General features: G+C 40.0%; 2 protein-coding genes across 18 annotated transcripts in view; one reads left to right on the top strand and one right to left on the bottom strand.

Annotated features, from left to right (window-relative positions):
* KIAA0586 (KIAA0586 ortholog) overlaps positions 1-7256 on the bottom strand; it is a 76583-nt gene extending 69327 nt beyond the window's left edge. For 3 of the 5 annotated variants that reach the window (XM_063333663.1, XM_063333666.1, XM_063333665.1), the window contains exons 1-6: positions 6712-7256; positions 4850-4929; positions 3698-3764; positions 1965-2031; positions 1114-1291; positions 154-387 (exon numbers count right to left, since the gene is read on the bottom strand). In XM_063333663.1, the coding sequence (XP_063189733.1) occupies positions 154-387; positions 1114-1291; positions 1965-2031; positions 3698-3764; positions 4850-4929; positions 6712-7024 (939 nt within the window). In that variant the 5' untranslated portion in view covers positions 7025-7256. The remainder of the gene's footprint in view (positions 1-153; positions 388-1113; positions 1292-1964; positions 2032-3697; positions 3765-4849; positions 4930-6711) is intronic. The other 2 variants (XM_063333661.1, XM_063333662.1) reach the window with 1 other exon arrangement.
* A 28-nt stretch (positions 7257-7284) lies between these two features.
* Positions 7285-15482, top strand: TIMM9 (translocase of inner mitochondrial membrane 9). 13 transcript variants are annotated; one of them, XM_063333678.1, is made up of 6 exons: positions 7330-7414; positions 8276-8387; positions 11767-11830; positions 12172-12267; positions 12711-12806; positions 14974-15482. In XM_063333678.1, exons 3-6 carry the CDS (start codon positions 11792-11794, stop codon positions 15106-15108), a joined length of 366 nt encoding a protein of 121 aa, XP_063189748.1. In that variant the 5' UTR covers positions 7330-7414; positions 8276-8387; positions 11767-11791; the 3' UTR covers positions 15109-15482. The 13 variants fall into 13 exon arrangements, with proteins under 13 accessions (XP_063189742.1, XP_063189748.1, XP_063189754.1 ...); XM_063333671.1 differs by having other exon boundaries at positions 7335-7414; positions 11762-11830; XM_063333674.1 differs by having other exon boundaries at positions 7345-7462; positions 8273-8387; positions 11762-11830.
* Positions 15483-15570: the final 88 nt, after the last annotated feature.

Below are 15570 nucleotides of genomic sequence, written 5' to 3' on the forward strand. Positions count from 1 at the left end.
GAAATAAAGTTTTTCCCAAAAATCTCTAAGCTCATGTGCTGGCCACTGGATCTTTCTTTCTAATACTAAGACACAACACAAATTATTATAACATTAACACCGAGATACAGAAAAAATGATTAAGCTAAAGGTTCTGCATTGATACCTAGATACCTGAATATTCATTTGTTGCTCCTGTAACTTTTCCAAATGTTGAATCCGTTGTACCATGAAAACATTCATTTGTTTTGCAAGCTCACTGAGCCCTTCATCACAGTGGGGCTTCTCACATCGAGTCTTTGTATTTGTTTGCTGTTCAGCAACACGCTGCAATTGTCTGTCTGTCTCCTGTAGTTTATGAAGTAATTCTGAAACTGAGTTAACTTTAACTTCCAATTCATTTTGAACCTGGGAGGAAAAAAAAAAAAAAAAAGGAAAACCACTCCTTACTGCAAAAGGGGTGCAAGCATGCAGCCTTTCAGTACTTAAAGTGGTCTTATAACAAAGATGGGAACAAATTCTTTAGCAGGGCCTGTTGCAACAGGACAAGGGCTAATGGATTTAAAATAAGAGAGGGTAGTTTTAGACTAGATAGAAGGAAGAAATTTTTACATTGAGGGTGCTTAAACATTGGAACAGGTTGCCCAGAGGTAGATGTCCCATCTCTGGAAACATTCAAGATAAAGCTAGACGGGGCTCTGAGCAACCTGATCTAGTCAAAGATGTCCCTGCTCATTGCAGGGGGGTTGGACTAGATGACCTTTAAAGGTCCTTTCCAACCCAAACCATTCTGTGAGGAGAACAAAACATCCTTCCCACCACCGTGGAACTATTTGCTTCCCAAAAGAAACAAAATCCTAGTTACCCCTAATGTCTGGTGGTTTAGCAATATTATGAAATTACTCTAAAAGCTAAATCAAATGGTGTCTGTCCATTTGCCCATTTAGCCAAATTCAAAGTAGTTCTCTCTGGTACATTGCTTAGTAAGACTGAGAAGATCAACACACAGAAATCAGTAAGCAGACACATTCAGTCTACTGAATGTAGTGGCTCTACTACAAACAATTTCAGGCGTGCTTAAAACATCTACTATCTTAAGTGGACAAAGAATTAGTGTTACCACAAGCTACTTACTTTAAGAAGCGGAGCTGTAGTAGCAATTGCAGCAGCAGTTGCTGCTGCGATGGTTGTTGCAGAATCAACTTCCCTGTATGCTGACCTGGTCTCATGACCAGAACTTTCCTTTTTTTCTGTGGAGGCATTTCCTAAGAGTTGTACCTTCACCTCCTTAAGTACAGGAGCATTTTGAGCTCTATAAAAATAAGCAAGTGCCTGTAAACAGCATTGTTTCACCCCCTCCAAGCAAATGATTTCCCACATGCAGCATTGATATCACCAGTTGTATAACCGTTTCTCCTTGAAGCTCTTGACATCCAAGAAACTATTTTATTCTCATCTTTTAGCATGACACAAGAAATTTCTCAGGATTGTGTTACAGATTCTAATATAAAAGGCATTTCCCTATGATGACTACAATGACAACAAAGACTATGTTTACAGGTTGTATTTTGCAAATTTCAATGTACCACTAGCAAAGACCAACTAGACTTCTGATCTTCAAGACTTCCAGCTTATGGGTAAACAGCATGTGTCCTTACCTGTTTTTAAAAATATTATATGGTTTTGGCACAAAATTAATTATCTACCAGAGCAGATCTTGCCTGACTCTTGTATCATTAAATCATTAATTCAAATAGCCTAAACGCATTACCAAAAATATGCAAAATAAACAAGATACTCCAGCGAGCTCTGAATAACAAAAACTGAAAACACCTTCATAGACAGAAAGAGAATACTAACAGAGAAAAATAAACAATACCTTTTCCTTACCAGCTATGCATTTTGGCAGAAACTGAAAAAGTAGTATAGTAATACATCTGTACAGAAACAGAACATCTGAGACACAAACACCACCACATACTTACTTTTGCTTTAATACTGCTTTCAAAGCCTCTTTCTGTCTGGTAGCATATTGAGAAATAAAAACATCATCTGTGGGGAAGGACACAAAATATACTTTCCCGAGTTAACTAACACAAAATGTCTATTTTAGAAGTAGACACAAAGCATTATTTCAACTACATGCACAATTTTGATGCAAACAATCTGTTGCCTGAACAAACCACATTATCTATTCCAATAACAAATTGTTTCCCTTCACTAAGTAGCAGACTTGAATCATAATGAGAGTAAGAGTAGGTTTCATTTAACACAATTTTATATGGTATTGAATGCTGGTATCAATAAAATCTATTTTGGTATTGAAGTAGGGTTTGATATATTGAAGTAGGGTTTGATATATTAAAGCTGTAAACTAATTGAAGTCGGAGTTTAATTTAGGAGACTGGGTGCCTTAAGGCTGTACAAAGAGCAGATGCAACAGTTGTAGTACTAAATGTCCACGACACCAGATGTAAATGACCACCAGATGTCTCTGAAGACCACCGAGAGACTCTAGTGTGCATGCCGGAGTGGGCAGTAACCTGTAATAATGAGGTAATGAATAAGTACTCATTTTTTGGAAAAATAGTGAATATGCATACATAGTATGTATTTAAACTGTACATCTAAATCAGTTGGCGCGCACATTAGGTGGACCAATCTCCTGTGTGCCCGGCGCTGCGATAAAGAATACCTGTTTAATAGTCACCAAGGCTATTGAGTCTCAACTTCGGCATTCCACTGCATCAGTTCGCTGTGAAAATCACAATACCTTACTTCCATAAAATTTGGGGGAAAATGTCATATAAATGGTAACTTGAGCTCAGACAACCCATTCAATAAAACCTCGTAAATTCTAACTTGAAAAAAATTTAATTAAAAAAAAATAGAACTATGATATGAATTTTTCCCCACAGTCATCATAAATCACAACAAATTTTTGTAATAGCTTTAAATTATGCTAAAAGGATTGTAGGCTTTCCTTCATCTACTGTTTGCTGGGCAGATGTGGCAGGTTCAGTGTTTCTCTACTGCTAATTACACACAGCTAGTACACACATACTGGTAAGTCAGATAGCTGCTGCCTCTGGGAGCATCAAAGAGGAAACTGAAGTATTGCTTTTTGGCCTTACATGGGGGTACAGATTTGTGTTTCTTTCCTCTACACAGCCACAGATATCCAAGAAACCTGCAAAAGTGTATTTTCTTTAAAAAGCCTTCATTTTCCCAAACCTGACTGAAACTTACTGGGAGATTCAGAAGGAAAAGGCATTGACAATGTGATTTCTTAGATTTTTAAGGATTAAAAATATACTTTTCATGGTGTAGGTTGCTTGCAGAAAAATATCCATTTGCAGTACAACACAAAAATGAATGCAAACAAGGTGTGTGGCCCCCAAATTCTTTGTTCAGAGACACGAATAGGTCAATTAGGAAAAGGAATCTCAACATTCTTGTGCAGTGGTAGAAGTCCCTCTCAGTTAATCACGAGTTACATAAGCTAGTGTAACGCCAGCAAGACTGAAATAAAATTTGCAAAACTTAAGAATACAAGTTACAATTATCATCTTTTTATCAAAGAAATCTTTAAATATTTTCACTCAAAAGTTCCATATTGAAGAAAAATACCTAAGATAAAATTAAAACTCCTTTTTCCTCTAATTAATAAGTTTTCTTACAAATAAAGGGGCTGTAGCAGTGCATAAATGAGTCTCACCTTTAAGTCTGCTGCTGTCTTCCAGTAGCAGTGAAGGATCTTCTTGTACTGTAGCTTCTCTAGGATCCTTCAGAACAAGAAGAGCAGAAAAGCATACATCAAAGCCTCTGGTATGAGTAGCCAAAATTTTAGCAGCAGATGGAATTGCTGAATACACAAATCTAAGCATCTCCACACACTAACACAAGGTCTTGGAACAAAACACGTTAAAACCTCTAAAACAAAATCACCTGGACTTTGTAGTCAAGAACTCGCATGACACTTTAGGGACAAAAGAATTAGAAACACAATTCAACTTAACAGTAATATTGTAAGTGCTGATTAAGTGTATTCTCCTCATTTATGGCCAAAGAAGTAGTAGTGAAACTACATGCTTAAGTTTATACAAGTTGCTAATCTCAAACAACGCAGGATTACCCATGCACACAGAATTAAGCACATATAACATTGCAGAACTGAAGGGACAGAGCTGAATTTTCTTTAAGTGCAACCCATGAATAATCAAAGTCTGTGAGGCATCACAGAGGCAAGTTAGGAAAGTAAAAATCTCTTACTTAAACTTATTTGATGGCGCAGCACTCCACCATCATTTTGAGACTTTTGCTTAGCTCACTAGTTCTACTTCAAGCCATGCAGAGACTCTGCTGCAATCCTTTCACAGCATGGGTTAATTTTATCCTCATGCATACTCATCACAGTATGGATGTCCTAGAGACAAGTCTCCACTGCACGTAAGATACAATAAACAAATCACAAGGAAATAAACCATTTAACTGTAAGTATTAAAGAGTTCCATATAAACTAATGTCTATTTCATCTGTAATATGAAGAGGAAAAAAAAATCTACAAAGAGTTTTAGGGTTTTTAACAAATACTGTGCCATGTGCAACCACTTTTTCAAAGTAAGAATCACACTAAAATTTAGAAACAAATCTTGGTATTAATTATCTAGCAGTACAGTAAACAAAGCCCCTCTAAACATTTCAGTATTAATATCACATTAGCAGCAACTCAAAGAGGAAAGCAGCTGCATAGTTATTGTACAGAAACTGAGCCAAATATTTGCTAGGCTTTTACAGGACCTACAACTTTTTGAGAAAAATGCTGTTCTCTTAGTTCAGGATTGCAGGAAGCAGCAATAACTTTTCTTACCATTTGTGATAAAAACACGGGCTCTGTAGACTTTCCTACTGAAAGCAGGCATTCTGTATGTCCTTTAGTACTCAGGACTCCTAAAATAAAAGCAGTTTTACTGTGGTCATGATTTGTTATGCATTTTCAGTATACCTCGACTAACCCAAATCTAAATTTTTCCTCTGCCTGTATCTTTGCATATGTAAACATAATGACTTTCATAACACAAATGACTACAGCCATCAAGCTGAAGCTTAGAAACGTTAATGAATTCTGTGAGCCTACATTATAGGCTTGTTTTACAATATATGAAAAAAATCTCTGAAAAATAGAGCATTAAAAAAATCAACAATGTCTAACTCGAATTCAAGTCTAAAGATCACAGGAATATAGAAGGCTACTTGTCTAGAGAGACAATTATAACTATATGGCAACATATCGTACAGAAGGAGGACACTGAGGACAGTATACATTTTAGTTATGTCAGAGACTAACATATCTTTCTAACACTATAAAAATAACATCTTCTGAAGCTGTTTGAACTGTGACCCCAAAAACTCCACAAACTCCAAAGATCAACTGATATGTATTTTAAAGAAACAAAATGCATATTCTATTGGACTGGATAAGTAGCACAGATTGTGTCAGGTTTTAATTTGAAGAGTACATGGTACATCACTACAGTCTCATTCTATTAAAAAGACTTAAAATTATTTACTTAATACTACTACAAATGAGTGGCGTTCTTTTAAAGTTACGGAAAAGGATGCAATTGTGGGTTTTTTTTCATTTTGTTTCTTCATCTATGTGAGCTTCATTGGTACAGGTAGTTGACCAACAAACGTTGTTTGTGTCAAGCAGATGGGGTTTAGAAGGGGTAGGGTTTGTTTACTTTCCAAGACTACAAAGGAAGAAAAAGAGTTTTAACAAGTAAAACTTAAAGTTATGGTAGTTAGCAGGGAAACTTGTTTTTTCCTAAGAGTTTTTTTGAATAGTTGTTTAATTGACCAGCTTTGAAACTCATTTTGTTTTATAAAACCTACAAAAACTCTACAAATAAAAAAGATTAGAGCTGAATGACTTTCTCAGAATGCCTACTTCAAGCATTTAAATTGTATCATGTTTCAAATGCCTAATAAATTCTTCCTTAAAAAGGCAAGCTTGTATAGCTATAGCTTGAACATCTACTAGCTCAAGCTCTCCAGAAAAAATCACCTATAAAGAAGCAGAGAAAAGGAAGTGTTTAAAACACTTTGGTCTCTCTTCCAGCATAAAACCACAAATTAATTCACAAAATTCCATGAAAACACAAAGACGACCCAAATATTGGGTCTACTCAGAGCTGTCTCTTGGCAGGAGCAATATTCAGTTAGGCACAGATCTGCCTGCTGACTATACTTAGGGTATAAAATTGAAGAAAAACATATAGCGTCTAAAAAGATGAGCTACAAACTGCATTAAAAACTGTGACAGACTGGAAAGGCATTGATCTTTTTAACATTCTTTAGGGCCCTGCATGCAAACACTGTTGTGGTTTTTTTTTATCCTCTGATGCTGCCTAAACTCTTTCTGCCTAGTATATTTGAAATGTCTGATGACAGTCACAATTTTTCTGATAAAGATGATTGCCTAATTTAATTGGACTAGGAATCTGGAGTCAAGACTGTAGTTCTGACTGACCACCTCACCCTGCTCAAGTCGCTTTTCATGTGCAAAAACACAGTTTGGGAAAACAAACGCACACAACTTTTGAAAGAGTGGTGGTATTTGCAGTACCAGAACACAAAAACTCCTTAATTACAGAGCTGCTACACGGCTGAAAACACTACACAGCAATTTTACCTCAAACCGAAGCTGAACACGCACGGTAAATCACGCACCTGGCGCGGCGCTGCCGGGGGTGCCGGAGGTACGGGTGGTTACGCCCCCGCACGGAGCCTCGTTGGCTGTCAAGGCTGAAGGAACGCAGCGTGTTTCGCCTCCAGCCAAAACCGCATCAGCTCCCCGACAGGGAAAAGCCGCTTCACAAACCTTCTTGACAGCGATCGTCACTTTTTTCACACGGTCACCAGCTCCCGCCGCAGGACCGATGGGTTTCTCCCTGTGGACACTAGTAGAGTGAACGAGCACGTCCTCCGCCGTGAGACTGGACAGGGAGTCCTGGCTGAGGCTAAAATTGCTTTCCACTTCCATGAGGACCTCATCACACAGTTCTAGAAGGAAGCCCAAAAGCAGCGCCCCGACAAAGAGGCCGACTCTGCGGGCCGGACGCTACGGCGGTAGGTGCCCCTATTGCCCCACCGCCTGCCCCCACGCAGGGAAAGCAATCCGAAGGCTCCAGGGAACGGCACCCCACGCGTCCCGCAAAGACCTACCCTCCGCTGCGGCCTGACGCGACTCCCCACCGCCCGCAGCGGAAGCGCCCGCCACTATAGCAAGGGCGCCTGCGCGCGGTCCGCGTCTCAATAGCGTCCGCAGGGAAACCTGCTCCCGAGCCCCGCCCACTTCCGGTAGGGCGGTGCTGGGGGCGGAGGAGGGCGCTAAGCTCCGAGGAGAGCCAGGCCTGTGGTAATTCGCTGTGCGGTGAGTCCTCTTCCCCCTTCCGCGCAGTTCTGGCTTGTGGGGGTGCGGGTGAGTGCGCGCGCGGGTGGCTCTGAGGGGTCTCCGGAAGGGGCTGTTGCGGGCGGGCGGGCGGGAGTGGCCGCCCCGGGCAACCCGGCGTGGCTTCATGGCAGGCCCTGCGGCGGTGTGAAGTACAGCGATGCGTGGCGTGTGGGTTGTGAGGGCGTCAGGCCGGCGTCAGCCGCCAAATGTGGCCGACACTGGGAGAGGCGCGGCGGGACGGGCAGGAAGGACGGAAAAAGGTCCCCCGGATGAAGAAAATCCTGTCCCTTGGGGGGCATTTTCCAGTGCCGGGGCCGTCTTGTCTTTTCCTTGGTGTGGGTGGAGAGGAGGTGGTGCAGTTGGTTACGTGTACCCGCACTGGCCTAGTGGGCTCTGGGCCTGCAGGTTGGGGCTTGGCTTGGTTAGTATCTGCCTGAATAAAGAAACTCAAGGTGCCCTTGAAAGCAAGAACTGAAGGATGTAGTAAGAAAAAAAAAAAATCAAGGTGAAATTGTTTTATCTCCAGCTTCGGTTTTGATCTTATTGGGTCACAAGTACCTTGGGCACCTAAATAGTAGACCAGTTATGGAAAAATACGTATTTTCTCCTAGGGCAGATCCCCTTGCATGTGTTCAGTCTGTTCAAAGGTGCTCTTGGGGTGTCCGGTTTCAGACTCGCAGTGTTTACTCCTTAGGAGACCTTTTCTATCATTGACCTTTTTTTCTTCAGAGCAGGGTCTAGCCCACAGCTAGGAGATCATGACTTACAACAGCGTGAGCACCATGTACAACTTATGATCCAGCAACCTTCTGACCAGTCCCTTTCTCATTTCACCAGCAGCCCCTGAAGACAGATCACTGTGTACAGAGTGAGAAGACCTTTGTGTAAATGCATTCGTAGCACCAGTCTGAAGGAGAGCAGCAGAGCCGCTCCGGGAGTGGGGAGAGCTGGGGTCAGTCGTCTTGGGAGGGGAGGAGGGCACAGTGGGGTCAGCACTGCTGCTTCGTTGCGCTGGTGCAGGACAGAGGGTTGGTTGCCCGGGCACACAGCACCCGGAGTTTAGTGTTAAATTGCTTCTTGTCCTGATTTTTACGTGATTAGTTTAGCAGCCTGCTGGTTTCATAGGTATTCGTAGTTCAATTAGCTTCAGTAAAAGAGCATTTTAAATCAATGAGATTTTTGTTATCTGATGTCAGTCAGGTTCTAGCCTAGTAATTCCCAATTATAAAAAAATCCCCACTCTCTCTACAAGCTGTGGGTGCTTTATCTGGACACATCCCTTCGACTTGGTATTTTTATTCTTATTTGTCCCTTTTATGCACATGCAGAAACACTTGCGTGGTGTTCTTTATGTACAATTAGAAGTGAAGGTTTAAAAAAATTTCAGCCTTGTACATATGGAGTAGGTTGTATCTACACCTGATTCAGATTGTTGATCAGGGCAACAAGCATGATGGATTTATAGTGTCTCTCCAGAGACACCCTCTTCCCCAATAAAATGTATCTCCTTGCAAAAATGTTGGGAAAAAAAACCACAAACCCAAACGAAAAAAAACAACCTCAAAACACAGGTTTTGTTTAGTTTCTGTGGGAAAGGATACTGTTGATTCAAGATTAGGTAATAAACATTAATATTGATTATATTAGTGGGAAAAACCCTTCTTCACTGCAGTCTATGGTGCATGTTTCTCCTGTAAGAACTCAAAGCTGTTAATCAGAGGCAGGCTTTTCAGCCACCCAGCGGTACAGTAATAATAATCAAAAGCTCTGTTCCAGTTATTAGCACTTAGGAGTTACATTCATGAGCCTTCTACTTCTGAAGGTCTGGAGGTACAGCTGAGGAAGCTGTATTCCCACACATAAGAAGTTTTAGAAGACTTCTGACTTCTGTAGTTCTGGCTTCTTTTCCTCCTACAGAAACAGGTAGATGATTGACCCAGGTTAGCACGGAATCCTTAACATAATCACTGTTTTTAATAAGCAAGCTTTAGCTTTTTTAAAAAAAAAAAAGTCACTCTCTAATAAGTCCGTGTTACCATGGCATTGGGAATGGCATCCGCAGCAGAATCAAGTATTAGAAGCATTTTCCAGATTCTAAACCAGGTAGCTAGGGTGGATCTTGCATAAAGAATAGGTTTCAATAGGCTAAAGCCTATATCTGCTTTTAAACATGTGTGACATGTTTAAAAGTGCAATACCGAATTTTCAAATAACATTTATCACAGAGGAGAGTAATCCAGGCTGTGTAGGTTTAAATCTGAAGCGTGCTGGAGTTATTTGAGCAGCTATGTAAGAAGCTCTGTGGTGTGAAGGTGCCAAGCCCCCTAATGGGCTCTTTCACCACTTCTTTTTTTCGTGTTTCACAGGCTGGAGGGAAAGGGGGCAAACAACAGGAAAACTTGAAATAATACATTTAACAGACTTTTAAGAACAAACCAGATATGCGCATCTCTGGGAACGTTCAGGTAGCACATTTTAGATGTTAAGGCAACTGCCTGTAACTTACAGCTACTGAAGAGGTGCAGTAGAACCATATAATTCCACTGCCTGCTGTGTAGGAAGTATAAAATACCTGAAGAGGGGCAAGTGCTTTAGACACTTAAAAACAGATAGTGCCATTGTGCTGGTGTAAATCAGAGCTATTTCTCAAGCTTTGTGGAACTGCAGTTCAGTAAATCTGTAATTTTAAGCTTGCCAAACTAGTTACAGAAGAACAAAAGATCAGGCTCGTTACAAACAAGTGTCACGAAGCAATACTGACTGTGAGAAAATGACAGTTGAAGTTTTAGCTTTCTGTGCTTGGGAGAGGACAAAAGTCTTTTCTGTTCTATTTAATAATCTACTTACACTGACTTCATAGAATTGTCAATGTTTTTTCTTGAAACAGGCTGAGAAATAAGAGAGTGGCTTGCTATCCACTTTCACTACTTGTTGACCCAGCTGATAGTCATGTCCACCTCTCTTAAAACAAGTTTGAGGTTTACGTTAACCTGAGTAATGCCTTGTTTCTTCGGAGCAACCATATCCTGTAGGCTCCCCTTGAATATAACCTGTGTGACTTATCTGCCCAAGAGAAATTCTTGGTTGTGGGGGTATGCGCCTTAAATCCAAGAATCTCTTTACCTCCAATCCTTGAATTGGCTTCCTGTGTCGTGGTGAAGTGTAATGTTAAGAGGCAGATGTTATAATTACTCTGCTACTGGGAGGGGATGTAGGGAGAAGGCATGCTTGTGAGAGCTCCATAGTGCTATTTTTAGTTCTCTTTCTGTTGCAGAAATAATTAATGCCTTTTTTTTCTTGTTCAGAAGGCTTGCTTACACTCTCCCTTCCCCCTGCTGAGAGACTAGAATTGTTCAAGCTTTCTAAAACACGCATGTCTTGCTCAAAACTCGGCAAAGCATAATACAAGATTAATTATAAGTAGCCCTTGCTAAAGGGCTAAATGAACTTATTTCACAAAGGGATTACACTTCAGTACTAAATTCTTTTCCACAAGTGGATGTGTATTAAACTGAAGGATCTTGTTCTTGTCAATGTGTAATATTAACTTGTGTTAATATGTAAATTAAGAGAAAAGGAAGACTAGCTTTCAGTATTCTTCTAGGAAACCTACAGGGATGCTTTCAAGCCTTAACATATTTAGTGTGTTGGATTAGGAAAGTGAGTCTTCCTTGAGGATGTTTGCTTAAATTCTTGTATCTGTGATTGTTCATTATTCCCTTTTTTTGTTTCACTTCCTTTAAGGCCATTCTCGTTCTTCTATACTTTCTTGCATTTAATTCACTACATTAAATGACCAGAACATTTGCTCTAGTTTTAAGTGTTTGGTGAGAATGCAGCTACATAGAAACCAGGTGTCTGCTTCTCTGATGCAAGCTGGCTAATGCAGTGTCTATTCCAAGTGGCTACCATTTCCTGCTTGCCTTTTTCCGTACTATTTTTACAGATGACATCCGAAGTCACTATAACTATAAGGCTAGAAAATGTTACTGCTTGTTTCTCCCCCCACTCCTGCCCTAGTTGAAAGCATTTATAAAATACCTTTTTTTTTTAAAGTCATTTTAACTGTTTGAAATGCTTAAAAAGTGTTTAAATAACACCAGTTAACAGATGGGTCTGGGAAGGTTTCATACCTGTAATTATCTTGGATGTTCTTTTAACTGAATACATTTCCCATAGATAACTTTTCTTCAAGTGGATGTCTTTAAATGCAACTTTGCTAGCAAACTTTCAACACACCTCTAGGACATATAAAATTCCATTCTGTTGTAAAATGTGGCAGTTCATATACATGCTTTTTGTGTGAAACTTGGCTTTTATCTTCAGAATAGGTGAGTGAATCACAGGCGGTAGAATATGGCTGGACAAATATCGGAATCTGATCAGATCAAGCAGGTAAGATGCTGTATTCATGAGTGGTGACTTTGAAGATCTTGTATTACTTTGTCACATAGAGTAAAAGGTTCAGGGCATGGAGAAGGACAAAAAGTTTACGTTGTCATCTGAGTTAAGACTAATTCTGTAAGCAACCAAAATTTAAACATTTGACTGTTGACAGACACAGCATAGTATCTGAGTATTACCAGCATTTGGTGCTGAAATCTTCTGACTGATACTAAATTTTTCTAGTGACTTGTCCTTTAAATATTAGTGTCACCAGATGGCCCATGCAGCTGTGTGTAGAGAAACTAATGTAGAATTTTTTTAATACTCATCTCTTCAATTTTTATTTGTAGTTCAAGGAATTTCTTGGAACATACAATAAACTTACAGAAAATTGCTTCCTGGATTGCATAAAGGATTTCACTAGCAGAGAGGTTAAACCAGAAGAGGTAGGTAAATGCTTTTAATGAGCCTTTAGTAGAATTGCTGTGCGGCATTCAAATTTCAGAAGCAACTTAGGCAGTTTTGATCTTTCAACTATGTAAAAACCTAGGTAGCAGTCTTTAGTGGAGTATAGGTGTCTGGAAGGAATGTTTTGTGGGCAGAAATAGCTTGTCTGTAGTTATGCTTCTTCAGGTATGTCCAAAGGTGATGACAAATACTTCTTTGCACCCTAACAGTCTGTTTACAAAAAGAAACCAAACAAAGCCAAGTGCTTTTGACGTGTTCGATCATCAGCTACAGACAAACTATGGGCTAGGACCTCTTGAGGTTTTGTCATTGTCTTCTTTTCAATATTTCATATTTCAGTATGTACGCAGAGAGGGAATCTTCCTGATCTCACTGTGAGTATTGGCTGCTTATTGCAATTCTGTGTGTTTCATACTCTGAGCTATCCGTGGAGGTTCTGGTGCCTCAGCTACTGATGGGTGGTATCTTTATGGACATGGAAGTTGCCCACCTACAGCCTGCATCTCATTCTTTGAAGGTAGAGTCCTACTGAAATACTTGTTTACCTACCCACATGCCCTGCATCGTAGTGAGTCACAGAAACATAGGCCTCCAAAGCTCTGGCTGTTAAATCCACTTCTCTGCACTGCAGGGAGCTCCATCACAGTCATCTGCAAAAAAAGATTAAGCTCTTGATAAGATCAATTGTGTGGGTTTTGCCTCTCCTGTTAAGAGGCTATTTCAGAATCGTGTAATTTTATTAGAAAAAGTATAGTAACCTTTGCTTGATTCTGTTGGCATGGGGAGGGGAAAAGAAAAACTCAAAGTTTTAAACTAACCGCAGCTGTTGAGCATTTTCTGCCTCTTTTAACTCCTCAACACAGGCAAAAATCATGTCTCCTTTCAGCTTTGCTTTTGCTGTGCTAAAGAAAGCTCTCTTAGCTTCCCAAGGCAGATTCCTAATTTCCCTGATATTCTCTGCATCTGCATTAGTGGGATTTTTGACTCTGAAGGTCAGAATTATTCTAGATAAGGTCTTGTTACTGTCTTTTACCAACTCATTTTAAGTTCCTTGAACAAGACAAGAAGTGTCAGTTAATAGAACTGACAGAAGTGTTAGCAGCACAACCTCTTTACCTTTCTGGTATGGCATTTGATTTCTAGTAGAGAATTATTGTTCTTTCTTCTGCTACCCAAAGTGTTACAAGAATTTCTTTAAAAATAATGGTTTGTATAGTCTTTCATTAAAGACTGGGGATCCAAAACCAAAGAATGCTCACTGGAGGGGAATTCAATTTAAGATTATTTAGATATAAAAATATTCTTAGATTCTGATCTGCCTTTTTTTGCTTCTGTGATCTGCAAAGGGGCCACATCTGTCTGTACAGGAGCCATCTGTTAACAATGGAGGCTAGGAAGAAACTGGTTTTATGGGAGGTTTTGCCCATAACTATCCGTTATGGGGTTTCTTGCAGAGTATCCCACTCTGCTGGAAACAGGACACTGGTCTAGATGGACCACTGGTCTGATCTGGTATGGAAATTCCTATGTTCCTATTTAAAGTTGTAGTTTCTTATTAAATAATTAAGAAGAATACCCCCATGAATCTCCTTTGAGATTCTACATTTAAAAAAACAACTTCTGACCTCCTTCCATACAGCAAGTCTGCACTGCAAGTCTAGACTTCCCTGGGCACCATATCACAAATACCATGCCCTCTGGGAGAAGTGGCTTGGAGTAGTTCCAGAATTTGTTTTCTAGTCAGACTTAACTCCAGCTTAACAGGTTTTGCTGTAGCCAACGCGAGGCCAAGAAGAGCGAGAAGGGTGGGTGGCGTGCATAGCTGCATGATGTTTTTTTGTCTTGTTCATTTTCAGACCCCCTGCTGTTCACATCCCTTTATATTGAGCAGAATCAAAGCAATTTCTGGTTTTCTAGTAATCATGCAAAGTGGTCATCTTTCTTTTCTATCTAAATTGGTTAACTTTTACAGTGATAGCAAGTTTAGAACCATGATAGAACTGTTGGTTGTTGTAGAACTGTTGGTAGAACTGTTGCTCAGAAATAACCTCATAACTCTTTCTCTACACTTAAAGACACACACCCCCTAAATTAAAAAAATAATACCATGGGTGGAATAGGCCCTGGTATTTCTTTCCCTGTCCGGCTGACTTGATAGAACTGCAGAGGGTACTCTGGTTGCTATTGTGAAGGTTAACCAAGCAGGTACAAGAAAACTGATAGAGCCAATAGGAATAAGGTCAAAAAAAGGTTGAACTAAGCTAGCACACAGCAGACCATATTTGACTGTCAAAAATACTATGTGTTTGTAAAGAGAATTAAAACCAGAAGATTCTAATAGATTTAGTATTTATTGCAAAATAAAATGCTTTATATACTTTAATTTCACAAGAGGAGCCCAAGGATGAAATGGTAAAATCTACAACATCTGAGATACCTTCCATAAAGACTTTCATATGAGGATGAATATTAAAAGATATTTCAGACATCTCTCAAAAATGAAACTTCACGTTTTCCACAGCATATAGAGGCTGTGCACAATTATGCCCTCATCTTGAGGCATAACATAGAGTATGAGAGGTAGTCACCTAATCATTTATCCTTGTATATGATTATGTTTTGGGTCCTGTTTGGGGAAGTGGGTTTAATTACTGTTTGAAGCCTTTGTTTCCCTCTTCTTCTAGATGACTTGCTCAGACCACTGCCTACAGAAGTATTTAAAAATGACACAAAGGATCTCCATGAGATTTCAGGAGTACCACATTCAGCAGAACGAAGCTCTGGCAGCTAAAGCAGGACTGCTTGGCCAACCTCGTTAGACAAGACCACTCTGTTCAGAGTTTACAAGCAGTGCCAGTGTTCACCGGGCAAGAACACATTTTGGATTTTCTACTGTTGGGATGTATGTCCAGCAACTCAGAAGAGAGTTGTAGATGCTGTTCAGACAGTGGAAGCCATGAAGGGTTAAACAAGAAGTTAGTCATGGTGGACTGGCAGTGGAGTCTGCTTCTGAGGTCCTTTTCACTCCACAATGGAGTAATACTGATACCAGTCTGTGGCCCCTGGAAAAGTTTGTCTGTTTAAATTTCAAGGGTGGTGGGAGGGGCTATACTTTCTGCTAGGACTGGTTCAGATGAAAAGGTGTAATATGGGAAATATACTTTTTTAATTCAAGTAAAATAAATGGAAAGTCTACACTTGTATGTATGTTCTTTCCAAAGATACATTTTTAGGACGCTGCTTGAGAGCAGTGTTTTTTTTTTTCTGTGGCCTCAGTCCTT

This window comes from Chroicocephalus ridibundus, chromosome 4, assembly GCF_963924245.1.
Source record: "Chroicocephalus ridibundus chromosome 4, bChrRid1.1, whole genome shotgun sequence".
In the NCBI taxonomy this organism is placed as follows: Eukaryota; Metazoa; Chordata; class Aves; order Charadriiformes; family Laridae; genus Chroicocephalus; species Chroicocephalus ridibundus.